Source organism: Numenius arquata, chromosome 11 (assembly GCF_964106895.1).
Source record: "Numenius arquata chromosome 11, bNumArq3.hap1.1, whole genome shotgun sequence".
Classification (NCBI taxonomy): Eukaryota; Metazoa; Chordata; class Aves; order Charadriiformes; family Scolopacidae; genus Numenius; species Numenius arquata.
The window spans coordinates 24,767,568-24,782,783 of record NC_133586.1 but is presented as its reverse complement, the minus strand read 5'-3'; the positions used below and the strand labels follow the sequence as shown (position 1 = coordinate 24,782,783).

Here is a 15,216-nt window from a genome sequence, read left to right as displayed (position 1 = left end):
AATTGGACTCAAAAAAAAGCCACATTATTCATCTCACGTTAAGAAAAAGGCCAGCAAAGCTTTGCCGGAAAGGTTCCTCCAAAGATTTGAGCATTGGTTTTGTGTTGCATGTCTGTATCATGCCTTCACTGTGGGAAAGTCAAAATTTGGCCTGTGTTAGGTTTCCAGTATTACTTGAGATTACAGTGTTGTCATGCTCAGGAGAGCCTTGGTGGTTTTGCAGGTAAATTCCTTGAAGATGCTGCATTGGCTTGACCCTGCTGTTGGCGCATGGAAAGACCAAGTGCCTGGGACTGATTTTCTGTCCTGGATTTGATAGGAAAGAGATTTGCAGGTCTTTCCTCTTCATTTGGGATGGCAGAAGAACAAGCAAGAGGAGTCCTGGCCCACATGTGCAAACCTGAAGAACATCCCAGGGGCTTTTTTTGACCTCCCTTGCGAGGTCTTATCTCCTGTGGGTGGGATGCTGGGCCTCAGGAGGCTGATGTGCTGTTGTCCTGGGAAGATCAGTGGGGTTCTCTCTGTCCTGGATCTCACTTTCTCTGGTCCCTTGTTACAGGCAGGGATCGGGCATCTGTCGGAAGCACCTGGCTGCACCTAGTGCAATAGGTGCAGGGATGCTGCGTGCTCTGTGACAGCGGGGGATGCACCAGGAGAAGAGGTAAAATTGCCAGCATTGCCATGAAGATGGACCTGCCCCATTTCACGACCCCTGTGGCATGGGGTTCCCCTTGGGATCTGTCCTGTCAGCCAGCAGCCCAGTATGTACTTGTGTGGATCTGTCCATACTCAGGCCATAGAGGGGTGTTTGGGGTCGTATCCCACCTCCTCCCTTGCTCCTTGCCCAGGTGCAGAGGAATCAGCAGCAGGCAGGGAGGGCTGCTGACACCTTCATGACCTCCACAAGGTGAGGGGTTGTAAGAGCAGAGGCAGCTGCAGCCCAGCACCTCTTGTTACCAAGAAATAGTAGAGCCCTGCACTAGGCAAGCAATTAATGATTTTGCTGCTAATGAGAGTTGCAGCTCAGCAAGTCAGAGCACTCAGAGGCCATTGGTGACATCTGGACACCCTCACAGCTTCTCAGAGGTGATGTATAATCCATGGTTTACAGAGAGAGAAGCCGAGGCAGGGAGTTTAAATGATCTGCTTGAGACGTGAGGTAGGAACAGAATTAGGGGGAGAACCCATGGGTCCCATCTGCCTGCTGTAGTTGATTAGCCATGCTTCCTGTGCAGGTGAAGACAAATACTGTTTTAAAACAAAATCACCTGTTATCAGGTCTTGGCCTGAGCCCCACACCAAAACTCCTGATGCCAGAAGAGGTCATTTCTGATGTCACCATGGTCACTTGACTGCAGATGCAGGGATTACAACGGAGAAAAGCTTGCACAGCACTGTAGGGCTACAGCCCACAGCTCAGAATGGTGCTTGCAAGACTGGCAGACTTTGCATCGATAGAGAGAAATGTTCACCAAGGAGGTGACTTTTTATCAAAAAGCCACTTGTCTCATTTGGTGCAACACAGCGTCCTTCCCTTGCCCTACAGAGAAAGCATCTCAGGATATATTCAATAAAGACACTTTTGCCAGAGTCTTAGCTGGCAACTTATGATGCCATTCAGTAGTACTTTTGTGTCGGGAAAAGCGTTACTCTGGCAGGCAAGATGCTCTGCAGAAACAAAAAGTCAGCAGGGAGAATCACACAGGTTGGTGTATCAGAAATGCTTAGAAGTGTTTAAAAAAATTCACACTTATCTCCTATTTCCCCTATTTCTCCTATTTCTGGCAGGCAAGGAGCACTTGGCAATAGCACCCCAGTAGCCAGACTGGGAAAATGAGCTGTGCCACATTCCTGTCCCCAGCCCTGGGCAGTTGCCTGCCACAGCGGGGCACCAACAGCCTGCATGGTACAGGTCCCCTGTGCTGGGGGCTGGGCTTGTCTGGGGGTTATGAGAGGAGGAGGAGGAGAAGGTGGGTGCCTGGGCCCCTGATGGCTCAGGACCACAACAGCAGATTTTCCTCTCCAGATCTCACTGTGCTGGGTAATGAGTTTTTGCAAAAGCAGCAAACCCCAGTATGGTCCTTCCTTGCTTATATATTGAGGGGTTGAGAGGGGTGGGGGGCATTTTCCTGTCTTCCCCTTCAAACTGCTGTCCTTCTGAACTGCTATTGACAAGTCCACTCCTTTCTGACAGCCTCACAGGCACTCATGACGTGGTTTCTTTTCCGTTGTAGGTAGTCCTGAGCCAGAGCTGAGCGCAGGGAGGGAGCCCGTAAGCGCTGGGAGAACAAGCAGAATATGAGCGAGAACAGCCACATCCCATGCTCTGCCGCAGACCGCCAAGAGCTGCATTTCTCGAACTCACAGCCGGCCACGCTGGCCTGCGGCGATGGGGACGAGCAGCTCAGCCAGCCTCCAGAGCCTGCCAGCGGGAGAGCCAGCTCCCAGCACCATGCTCAGCCTTCCCCAGGAGCGGAGGGGGAGCGCAGGGGCCCGGGGAACGAACATCTGGAAGCGGCGGCGGAGCTGGGCGAGAGGCAGGGACCGGGGACAGACACCACCAGCGAGAGCGGCCGAGAGGACAGTCCAGCGTTGGTGAACGGGGTGGAGGCAGAGCTGGCCACGGGGCGGGAGCAGACGCCACTGCAGCAGCAGGAGGGTGGCACGCCCGGCTGGGGCAGCACGGATTCAGGGGAGAGGGGCTCCCCCACCCAGGACATACCTAGTGAGGCCCTCAGCAAGGAGCGGCAGCACAGCATCCTGGGCTCCTCAGAAGCTCTAAGTGCCGAAGAGCCCGAGGAGCCGTTTGGGTGAGTGTGAAGCCATTGTAACGTCGGCTCAGTGCTGGTTTGTGTGTGCTGTTTCTCAAGCCTCCTTGGTTCCAGTTACTCTGTTTGCGTGTAACTCATCAATTTAAAAAGCTGCAGCTGCTCTTATGGCTGACTGTGGCTTTTCACTCTTTTTCTTCCTTGGGCTTCTCACGCTGCTTTTCTCTGTTACAACTGCAGAAAAGCTGTGATTAGAGACAGTGTCTGCCCACAGAGGCACTGAAGCGAAGGAGAAGCTTTAGGGATCTCAGGAGTGCTGGGTGCTGGTTGTGCTCACTTTGGGGGTGTGCCACTTGCAAGTTGAAGATTCAGCTGCAGCACTTATGGCAGATTTACCCAAGGTAACTTAGGGCAAGCACAACAGCCGGGGGAAGATGAGAAGCAGGGCTTGTCCAGGAGCCTGGTATTCCAGGCAGCATGGCTCACTCAGGCAGTCCCTGGGCTAGCAGGCTACAGCATTAAAAGGACTGTGCTGTTATTAAGAGAGGGCAAAGCACTGAGCTTTGCTCCCTGCTGCACCTGTGGCAGGCGTTACCAGAGCCTGGGTGGCACAGGCATATCAGTGAGAGACCAGAGACACAAGTGTCAACCTGTTCTCAAGAGCCTGAGACAAACCAGCACGTGTACAATGTCCCCCGATCTCTGTGTCCTCTGTACTGGCAGCCTCTTTTCATGGGAGAACTCTCCAGGCTGGGGGTCACTCACATTAGTGCAATGTGCACAGCTGATTTTATGCCTCTGCAAGTGCCCAGACTCCCTGGTCCTCTGCAGGTTGGGGGCTGAGGGGAAATGACTGGTCAATGGGATGAGGTGGGGTGCTTCCAGTGCCATCTCTGTGGGATGAGTATGGACGTTTTCCTTTGCCACCAGAAATCATCTAGGGGCCTGCATTGTAGCCAGCTGGTGTTTATGGCTGCTGTGAATCTTATTGCCCTGCCTGTGTACCTACTGTGGCACGGGAGGGATGCTGCAAGCAGGAGGGGGCTGGAGAAGAGCAGAAGCTGTCACAGAGGAGCTTGGCCTTCTTAAGAGAATGTGTGAAAGAGACAGGGTGGCCAAGAGGGGCCTGTGAATCACCTCCTAGTTTAGTCTTAGTTTAGTCCAGAGCAGGCTTCAGGCTGAGCCATTTGTTCGGAGCACTGTCTGGAGCATAGGCAGGAGTGTCAGCAGAGCTGGGAAGCCACACAGCGTGTGGGCTGACGACAGGCATCCCTAATTCATTGCACCTCTAGAGTTGAACCGGCTCCCCTGTAAAAAGCTGGTGGTTTCATTTACTCAAGGCCCCCACTGTTTCAACAAGCACAATTGAAAGTATTGAAGAGGAAGAGAGGAAGAGCGTCCAATGCAGACTGCTGATATCCTGAGAGTTGGAGGAGTCCCACGAGCCCTTTAAGCTATGCAGTCAGATCTTAGATGTCTGCAAGTCTCTCAGGTTGCAAGGGAATCGTATTTTCTTGGTGTGTGGCTCCCTGGTAGAGATAGTGAGTTCAAGATGAATCTAAGGGTGGCCAGTGAATGCTGCTACAATCACTGAAAGTGCAATTATTTTAAGGTTCTAGGGCATGAATTGGGAGAACTGGCAGGCTGAGGATTTGGAGATGATGCAACCTGACGCACAACCCATGATCTTATGCTCTAAACATATTTACTTGGATAGCAAATAAGTCTTTCAGGAAGCTAAATGCATAAGGGATAAGTCACACACTACATTCAAAGGCAGAAGGGCAGCTGGAAAACTTCAGGGACACAGCTGAAATCTGGGAATACACTCACTGCCTAAAATTGGGTTAGCTCACTGTTTTTGAGCTCCTTAGTACTTTGACCACCTGTCTTTAGGCTAAATGGCAAAAGCATATGGCTGGGCCAAACACAGCATGGAGCTGGTCTTTCCTGACTGTAGCTGACTGGCTCTCCTAGATCAGTGTGGGTCAGGAGTAACAAAGCTGACAGATGGACCGATGCACTGAGAAGTCACTGTCATCCCACATCACCTCTGAGTTTCCCCAGTTCTTACTTTACTCCCCTTCAGTACGTTGCTGCTTCTGTTATGACCCATTCTGGATATAGGGGAACCTGGGTTTTCTCTGTCTCTGGCCTGATGTTTTACCGATGAGCAGTCGACTATTCATTCCGGGGAACAAATCACTTATAATTTGCATGTTGGTGCTCATATGGTGCATTTTGTCCCTGGATTTAAAGTACTTTAACAGAAGGGGTTGCAAGGTCCTCTTCTTCCCACTGAACCAATGGAGAATTAAAGGAGAAAAAAGTCATCCAAGGTCATCAACTCCATGGTTGATCTGGAGAAAGAAAGCATGATTGACCCACTGAAGGTAGATTTGTGCATCTATGCAGGAAATGGTTGTTGAAAAAGTCCAGGAAATAAAGACAAAGCTTTAAATCTTGTGCTGCAGCTTTCATTAACTGGACCCCGTTTACCCCCTTTCTGGTTTATCCCATTGGCATGCCAATATACCATTTGTCAAAGCCCATTTTCTGATCATGTTGCCTATAGGTATTTCACCTTCAGAGAAGCCCCCAACATTGGCCCTGCTGATCTCAGGGAGATCACAGCTCTGCAGTCAAACTGACAGCTTCACGAGTGAATGACACTCTCTGCTTTCAGTCCCAGAAATCACGCAATAAGGTCAAACTTGTTAGTAGAGGAATCCCCACCTTTGGTTTGTAGACACATCTAGTACCTGCAGGTTTGGGACTGCTGCCTTTGCCCACACATTTCCTCCCATGGCAACATATAGTCGTTGAGCAATTCAAATTACATTAAATAAAGTTTCAGACAAACTTTGCAGAAAGCCTGCAGTGCACGGGCAAGAAAGTCCTGATTTCCATCATGTCCTTCTCTGACAGGCCTCCCCACTCCACCAACACAGCAAGCAAACTAGGTTCTACTTTATTACAACTAATTAACCAGTAGGAAGTGAAATATAAACAACTCAGTGCATAAAAACCCAGTACGGTTCAGCTGCAAAAATAACCAAGCGCATTGCTCTGTATGCCTCACTGTAAGCAATAAAACAGCATTTCAGAGATGACTGGGGAAAGCAGCACAGGCAATTAGATACAGTGGTGCTTCAATACGCTCAAAAAACCTTGTGATTTCAATGCAAATAAATATTCAGCTCCTTATTTAAGTAAATCAATTGCCTTCCCTGCTGTGTAATAAATATGCGACACTTCTCTTTAGGGAGGCTATGTCGAGTTCATTCACACAAGTGAGGTCTTTCGCTGTGTCCCGCCTCAGCCTGGCTGGTTTTGCTTGAATTAGCTGGAGACAGTGCTCCTGGGCTGGTGTAAGCTGTAGAGAGGCTTTTTGTCCTCTGTCTTCTCTGGGACCACACAAAGAGAAATTGATGTGCCTGACTTGTTGATGCCCACTGACCCACCCAGGACCACGGCTCCTTTCCTGTTCTTTGCGCTCTGTCCCATGCAGCCTTTGCTGGGGCATTTGTAGGGACACAGACTTTCTTACTTTGATGCCTGCTGTATGAGTTTGGGCTCAAGGGATAAATAAAGGGCTGGAAAATAGAAGCTCAATGGTGTGAACAGCTAATGGAAATGACTCTGTTCAGTGTGGTGAGAGAGCGGGAGCTGTCTGGTTTGGGATTATGGCGATGTGGGACCTGCTAAGTGATATCCAGGAGATGCAGGGCTTGAAGGCTCTTGATGGGCTTGATACCCAGAAGCAGCCAGGAGAATACCTACAGGCACAGCTGAAGTGCACAACATCCCTGGAAACACATGCTGTGCACCAAACCTTATGGGGTTGGGCCAGGGTATGTCCTTCTGCATGGTGCTCCCACACAAAGACATGCTGATGATGGGAGTGAAGCAATGCAGGCCAAGGGGCGGTGTGATGGAAACTACAAAGGCTCAGGGTTTTTCCTTGGTGTGAGGAGTACATAGACCCTCTGTAGACGAGGGGACATGGAAGTTCACTCGGGATAGGGGCTGTTGCAAGAAGTTTGGCAATGGGACAAGCTTCCAAGGCAGGTCTGTAATTCCCACCATTGGGTGCAGCTGAGGCTGTGAAGTCCTTCCTGTCACAAGGGGATGAAGTTTTTAAAGTTGCTCCTGCTTTGTGGAAGGAGGGGATCTTTTCTGTACACAAAGTTATGGCCAGGCACTGCAGTTTACCCTGCAGGGATGGATGGATGGATGGATTTGTAAAGACAAGCATTCCTGAGGATGAGGGGTCTTTGGGGTATAGCAAATAGTCTGTGGAGCTGCTGCTGTCTGATTAGGTTCTGCTTATGTCTGGTTTGCTGCATGGCCAGCTCTGGTGAACTGGGTGAGAGTTTTCTGAAGCCCTGAGCTCCTGGTGTCAGGGTTATATGGGTCTACGGATTCATGTAGGCTTTTACCCATGTAGTTGCAGAGCTAGGTTTGAAAACATGGTCAGGTTCAGACACAGGTCTCATGAACATAGTGTAAGCCTTTAGGTGTCTTCCTCCTTGCACAGCCCTTCAGGTGGGTCTGTCCTATTCCCTGCTGTGCTGGGGTCCCCTGTTCCTGCCACAGCTCACCAGCCTGCTAGCCTGGCATCCAGCGTCATGAAGAATGGAAGAGAGCAGTGGCATAGGCACTTCATGGGACCCTGACCCACTTGGGTTCTTCAGATGCTTGGGACCCTGAGAAATAAGAAACCTGAGAACACTGATTTGTCCTCTCCTCTTCAGTGGCCCTTGCCCTGCCATGTTAGAAGCAGGAAAATCTTCCTTCATTCAAATCCTTTCCTAAGTGCACTTTGCTTCAGAGGACAGGAAGTCTGGTAGCTGACCTGTGCCTGCTCCTCGCTGCAACAGCAGGGCTATGTGCACCTCTGTCCTTGCAGTCTTCCCTCCTTACACTGGTTTTCTGTTAGTTGTCCACTGTATCCCCTCTCGTGCTATGACTGTCTTTGGTTCTTGTAGATTCTTGGGGTCAGGAGATCCCTGTTGGCAAAGAACCTCCTATCCTGCAGGCTTGGCTCTTTAAACACACTGGCTGTAGCCAATAAGTGTGATAACCTTTAAGACTTCCTTGTGTGAAGGGATGCCAGGTCCCATTTTACTGCCTGGAATTAGTGCTCATGTAAATGCTGAGTTCTTGCTGCCATGCTGATGAGGGTGCTGAAGGACAACCTCAGGTTGTGAGGAATGGTGTATCCTGTGGTGCCCATGAGAACTGGCTGCTCCACAAAAATGATGATGATGGTGCCCAGGTTATCACTGGTGTTATCACCAGTGGCAAGGTGTACATTCCCTAGCCCTTAGGGCCACTGTGTCCTGAAATGGCCAGCCATCTTCCACTCTGCCTGAGGCATTTTGAAGGGCTAGCATTTCCAGGAATGGATGACACTACATCGGTATATCTGAACTAGTAAATTCAGGGCCTTATTAACCTGCTCCTTGCTTAAGGGGCAGCCTTTCCTCCTTGCTACTTGCTTAGCTGTGCAGCAGAAATACAGGCAAATCCTTCCTGCCTTGAGAGAAGCAAGTATGCACCCCAGATCTGTAATGGTACGGGTAGACCTGGCTTCAGGGCTCCACTGAGCCTATGGCCAGGCATGGCAGTGATGTTCAGAATATCTCTGGCTCAGGGCATCTGTAAGCTGCAGATGGAGCTGGAAACACATGGCTGGCTGTGGGGGCTGTCACTTTGCTTTCCCTGTTCTCTGCTGTCTGCTGGTGGAGATGGGATACAAGGCTATATCTCCCTACCTCTCTTTACTTTTGCTTATAAGCGATTCCATGGAGTGCGGTGCATGCCTCACTTTCCCCACCTAAAAGACTGAACTGTTTTGTAAAGTGCATTCAGAAGTGTCCAAATTCCTAGGAGACACTTTCATGGCTCTGCCATGTCTGGCTCACAAGTTCTTTTCTGCCTCTGAGTTAGAGCCACTACCTCCCAAGGTCCATTTCCAATCTCTTCTGTGCCAGATGATGTTCTGCAAGGCTAGGAGTGGGCTGACACTGGCACCCAGTAGGAACCATTACTAACAGTATATGGATTTGGGCATGCACAGGTACAGCATCTCCTTAGTTGGCAGAAGAAATGTGCTCATCCCCAATCCACGCCCAGAATTCAGCTCTGGGAAATGTTGTCTGCTGCAAAGGGAGGCCATGCTCATTGGGAGAGGCACTAGGCACAGCCATGACACTGACACAGGGTTTCCAAACAGAAATAACCATAGTGAGGAGGTGCAGTGAGTTGACTCCAACCAGCAACTAAGCACCCGTCCTTGCACTTGCTCACCATCCTCCCCTGTGACATGAGGGAGAGAGTCAGAAGAGCAAAAGCGAGAAGACTTGTGGGTCAAGATAAAAGCATTTTAGTAAGTGGAGGAAAGAGAAAAAAAAAAAACCACCAAGTGATGCAAAAGCAATCACTCACCACCTCCCAGCATCAGACTGATGCCCAGCCAGTCTCTGAGCAATGGCCACTTTGAAAGACCAAACCCACTTTTTTTTTCTTTTTTTTTTTTTTTTTTTTTTTTTCCTGAGCATGACGTTATACGGCATGATATATCCCTTTGGTCAATTCAGGTCAGCTGTTGCAGCTGTGTTCCCTCCCAGCCTCTTGCCTACCGCCGGACTGTTTGGTGGGGAGTGAAAAATAGAGAAAATCTTGATGCTGTGCAGGCACATTCAGCAATAGATAAAACATGAGTGCATTATCAACACTGTTTTAGCACAACTATAAACCACAGCACCATATGTGCTGCTATGAAGGGAGTTAACTCCATCACAGGCGGAGGAAAAGCAGCTTACTGTTCCCTTAGCTTTCATCTGTATCACAGAATGAAATGCCTGGTTCTGACAAAGCAGGTGACAGCAATATCTGCTAGAAACGGGGAGGCAGGCTTCACCTGAAAACCCTGGGGTATTTTAGGCAGGTCCTTGCAGCCTGGTCTATTCCAGGAGGGACTGGGTCCTCTCAGATCCCCAGGGCTCCCAGCACAGTGGGTGCTGCTGGATTCGACTGAGATGAATTCTCCCAGTGTGGGTTCATATTGAAATGTACACTGGAATGAATAGCCCTGCATTCAAAGCCAAACAGAGCTGTGGTTGCCAACAGTCATCCCTGCATACCTGGAACCTAGGACTGTAGGTTCATGCATTTTGCAGCCTCCTGTCCTGCCTGTAATGCTATGCCTGAATCCCACAGGCTAGCTGTAAAGCAGCATGGAGCCTCCCCTGCCTGCATGTGTGACCATCACCTTTTACATCCCCCTTAGTGGAAAGAAAACTATTTTGGGGTGTCTTGCACTTCTAGGGTGCCTCATCTAAGAAAAAAGACTGAAGTTACAGCATATTAATTGCTCCCTAAAAGCTCCTGCTTTTTCTCTGCTATAAAAGGGATCAAGGACATTTGCTGCCAGCTTCCAAAGTTAGATGAAATGTCCTTGATCTTAAGGATTTTCATGCTTTTGAAGTAGCCATAATTGGAGTGCTTGAAGGGAGAGCTAACCTACAGATTAAATCCATTCTGGCAGTGGATCCAGTAGCCGGTGTCAGATGCAAACGTCTCCAGTTCCCAGGTCTGGCTTTTTACTGGGGCATAACCAAATTAAGGGTTGGTTGGGCCCCTGGGATTGCTCATCATAAAACCCTGCCTTTTTCAGCTCTAGAAGCTTGTAATGAAATTGGGAACCAGGCAGGTTATACCACAGAAAGGTCCCAAGGGCCTATAATCACAGCATCCATTTTTGCCTCTTCTCTTGCCTCCTAGCTCCAAGTGGAACAATGCAAGAAATTACCTTGACATTATTTTCTACATGTCCCCTTTTGGTCCAGGTTTGCTTCTGGAGATGCCAAGCTGAGCTTCAGTGATGATGACAAGGAACATTTTCAATTCAAAGACATCAGGGATGGGTTCAGCTCGACCTTTGAGAAGATTGTTGAATCTGACCTTATGAAGGGTACATACTACAGCAGCTTGGATTCTTTGGATGTCCTCTCTCTCACAGATGAGACAGACAGCTGTGTCAGTTTTGAGGCCCCACTCACCCCATTGATCCAGCAAAGGGTCAAGGAAAGCCCAGAGCTCTTGGAGCAGAAACTGGTAGCCCAGCAGAGAGAAGTCCTTCACCACATAGCTGCTGATAAGCAAGAACAGGCAGCAGCAAAGCCAGTGGAGGGGGATTTTGGGAGTCCTCTCAGGCACTCAATTACTAGCAGCAGGTCGGAGAACGTGCTGAGTCGGTTGTCCTCGAAGAGTATCCCAAATGGGTTCCACGTGGAAGGGTCAGAGGAAGATACCACCAAGATCATTAACTCCATCAGGTAAGGCAGGCTGGGAGTTCCTTGGGCAAAGGAGTCCTTATCTTATGGGGTCCCAATCCAGGAGCACAGCTCAGAGGACATGATAGAGATAGAGTTGCTTTTTTTCCCCTTGTGCTTCCTCTCATGTGCTGTCATGTCAGAGGCCAAACACCAACAGGAAAATATTTCCTATCTGTAGGTTAGGACTGCAGCTGGAGACCAAGGTCTCATGGCATTCAACCAGCCAGTCCCCAGTCGACCTCTGTCTGAATCCTCCTTGCTCTCAAACCCAGGACCCTAATCTACTTGTGAGCTGCAGAGTCCTGTAGGAGCCCTGTGAGCCCAAGAAAAGCCAAGGCTCAGCCCTTTGTGTTCACGTTTGCTCTGGAGGTCACCACCATTCCTCACAAATCCCATCTGTTCTTACAGCAGGCAAAGCCGAGGTTTCTCTGGGCAGGTCACAGCCTTGTCTGCCTGATATCTGCAAAAGCCCTTGGCAGGTTAGAGGCAGTCAGGCACACTCCCAAGTGTGCTCTGAAGTGCAGAGAAACCTCAAGGTTTCACTTAGGACTGGGTGCCTCTGTAGAGGCTTCCCCAAAGGTTCTTCTGCAGGCAGTGAGAAGAACAGCAGAGGCTTCATCCTCTGAACCAGCTCAGACCCAAACCATCATCCCCAGGAGGCAGCAGCTCATCTGCAGGGCAGTTCCTTGCAGAGGAAGCCAGATGATGAGCAGCCAGGTCATGGGAGAGCTGGAGCGAGGAGGTACGTCCAGCTAGCTATCAGACCTTCATGATTCACTCCACTCACAATGTGCAAATTGGTTCCATAATGCTATAGCTGGGTTTGGGCAAGAACACAGAGATGCAGCCCCACCTACGTGATGCCAGTGGGGCTGCTCAGCCTGTTGTCTGTGGCAATAGCCAGCAGCTGGGAGAGGAGCAGCCCACCAGGGACAGCAGGTCCGCAGTCAGTCCCACTGGCATGATTTGTACAAGTGCAGTTTCTCATCCTTGGCAAATAATCTTAACTGAAAAGCGTAACATCTATCCCTAAGATTTCCTAGAAGTCCACAGCTCTGAAAGGGCTTGGTATCCTTTTCTATACCAGCAAAGAGAGAGGAAGCTTAAAAAGGTGTTGGGGCTGCTTGCTTTGAGTTGATACATCCTCATTTCTCAGTGAGAAGTCACCTTCTTTTGAATATTTTTTTGCAAATTTGAAATTAAACTGCACTATTTCATTTGATCTGAACTGAGAGAGGGTTTGTCCAATGTCCAGTTCACAAACATGTTGTTTTTTCGTATTTTTTGGTTAGGACAAGAAGAAATCAAAATATGGCAATTTTTGTAGGTTTCATGATGTCACATTGCTCCTCCTTGAATTTTCTTTTGTTTCTCTGTAGTGACGCCAGCTTGAAAGACGTGCTGTCAGACTCTGACTCTGACATGGGCAGCATGGAGCAGCTTGACCAGGGCAGCACGGACACTTTGGCAAACGGCTGCAGGGTGGATAGTGAGGCTGCTAAGAGACTGGCCAAGCGCCTCTACAACCTCGAAGGGTTCAAGCGCTGCGATGTGGCACGCCAGCTCGGGAAAAAGTAAGTGAGGCTTTGTGTTGCAGCCGACCCTACAAGGGGGTTGACTGAGATGGCAGCATTGAGCATGGCCAGCAGAAACACAGCTGTGGTGGGGAGGTTCTGGGGAGCAGTGGTCGTGCTGGGAGGACAGGTCAAAGGCAGAAAGGCACAAGCCTGCTGTCACAAGGGCTTTAAGGATGGAGTCAGGGCTGTTGAAGATCCTTCCAGTTGAAACTGGTCCAAGTCCAATGCCCTTGAAATCTGAATCCTACAAGTTGCTTGCATGTATTGGGCATTAACTGCCACAAGCTGCTGCCCGCTAGAACCAAGAGTTTCCTGTGTTTGCTAAGGGCCCAGCAAGACCCCACCTAAAGTAATCCCCAGGCTGAAGGGTTTGGGATCCACACCTGGGTCTACACTGGGCTCCCTACCAGTCCCCAGGTTTTTAATGTCTGTACCTCAAAGTCTTCTTGCTGCAGTGTCCCCTGACTCAGTCTGTATAGATGATATGAAGGGTTTGGTGGAGAGCCAGGTACATGCCAAAAGTCCAAGCACCTCAGCTGATAGGTTTGTCTGGGTAAGGCAAAAGGGAAATAAAACGTGTTTATTCAAAAATGAGAGAGTCTCTAAGAGACAGAGTAACAGAAATGAGTGTAGCAGTTAACAGATTATTTTAGGATGCCAGTGGGTGTGAGGACACCAATCCCCATCATCCTTCTCCCGGATCAGATATAAACTGTGTTGCTGGGGTTTTTTTTATGTACTTGCAATGTCTTACTCCTCTCTGGATCAGCAGGACACAACTGTCCCTCAGCAAATGCCCCAGCTTTCAGTACCAAGGATTGTCTGTGACTCCCAGCTTAGTCCTGGGACAGAAGGAGCCCACAAATGGATCTCCTTGAGAAGATCTTTGTATCATCTGGCAGCATCCTTCTTGTTCTGTTTTGCTCTGGTTCTTGTAGCAGGTGCATTGCTGGTTGCTGCTCCCTCAGGTCTAGCATCCTTCGCCTTTCTTGCAAATTTGCCATGCCAGCTGAGTGGGGGAAGTTTAAGCAATTGGTCTCTGGGGGTGCATCTGAGCATGTCCCTTTGCTAGTTCCTGCAATCCTGACTCATACCTGCAATCCTTACACCTTGGAAAGCTGTTTGGTGACCCACATTTGGGAGTTGACATAGCCTTTAAAGAAAACTTCTGTTTTGATCAGCTGTGTTTTTGACATCTGAATCATTTCTCAGCACAAGAACTGGATAGAGCTGCAGGCCTTTGGACCAAGCAAGCAGATTTGCAGAGCAGTAAAAGAGAAAGGATGAAGTGTGTTTTAAGTTGGTCTTGCTCACTTAAGACCATGTAAGACCAACCTACAGTGGTGGGAGCAGGGTAAGTTTAAGTCATGCTTTCAGGCCAGCTTCATGTAGGAGGTGGACTGGCTAGGAGGGTTGTTCAAAAAGTAAAATCTTAAAAATTAGTTAAAGCTTTTTAACTCATTTTAACCCCCCCTTTTTTTTTTCTTTGTGAATACTGGCAATTTTTTAAAAAAAAAAACAAAAAAACAAAAAACAAAGCAAGCCCAAAACAATTCTTCTTTGTCAAACATGTAGAAAAGGCTTGATGAACAAGGAATTGGAGGATGGGTATCTCCAAATACTTTATTTCCAGCTGACACAATTCTGTGAAGTTAATCTCAAATCCAGGCATTATCTTTGTCTCTCTGAAGAGCATGTGTTTGGGCAACTGAACCCTCCATGGAAGATTCTTGTTCTTGGGTTTGTCTGTGGCATTATCTCAGCTCTGTCACTATCCACGGTCACACACCTCTTGGTGGATGGAGGTTGAACTGTGTCAGCTGCCAGACTTTGAACATGGTAGGGCCAAGCACTTCCTTGCAAGGTGTTCCAGGAGAGCACTGTGCTCACAACACCACACAGGCAGCAACAAAGCAGGTAGCAGAGCACTGAGAACAGGGGGTCTGTCAGTCCCATGGGCAGTATGGCACAGGCACGCAGCATATTTTCCTCTCCTGGAGATTAGGTGAATTTTACTTAGCCAAACTTCTTATGGACAATCGTTTTTTTGACGTGGCACAAGTGGCTGTGACTGTGGCACAAAAGTGACTGTGGCACAAAAAAGATCATGGGCAATACAGGCTTAGCTCTGTAGGACAGTGTGATTCATGCTGCAAAACAACACATGTCCATGTCCAGCCACGTAGGAATGAAACTGGGAGGTCAGTAAGCACTCTTGGTGCCTGGACCTTCCCAAACCAGGCAGAGGGAGGAAGCATCAAGATGGAATGTAAGGTGAGAGGAGGTCTGTAGAGCCAGAGGATTCCAGACATGTCCCCATGGGAAATGCCTTGTTATTCTTTTGGGGATGTCTCTGTTGTTTCTGGGCTGCATGGTGGAAGTATCACTGGTTCCTCCAAGAGGGACTGGGATTGACAGAGAGAGAGAGAGAAAGCCAATTCTTGAATGAGGAAACCAGAGCAAACACCTAAGCTCACCTTAGTGTAGGCCGTGATCTTGCCCCAGCCAGTGTTGGAGCTCTGAGTC

At 49.1% G+C, this 15,216-nt stretch overlaps 1 protein-coding gene across 1 annotated transcript in view; it reads left to right on the top strand.

The window, feature by feature from the left end:
- The first annotated feature begins 2,298 nt into the window (after positions 1-2,298).
- PSD2 (pleckstrin and Sec7 domain containing 2) overlaps positions 2,299-15,216 on the top strand; it is a 47,374-nt gene continuing 34,456 nt past the window's right edge. Inside the window, exons 1-3 of the mRNA XM_074155452.1 lie at positions 2,299-2,810; positions 10,625-11,113; positions 12,493-12,687. Of these exons, the coding sequence (XP_074011553.1) occupies positions 2,299-2,810; positions 10,625-11,113; positions 12,493-12,687 (1,196 nt within the window). The remainder of the gene's footprint in view (positions 2,811-10,624; positions 11,114-12,492; positions 12,688-15,216) is intronic.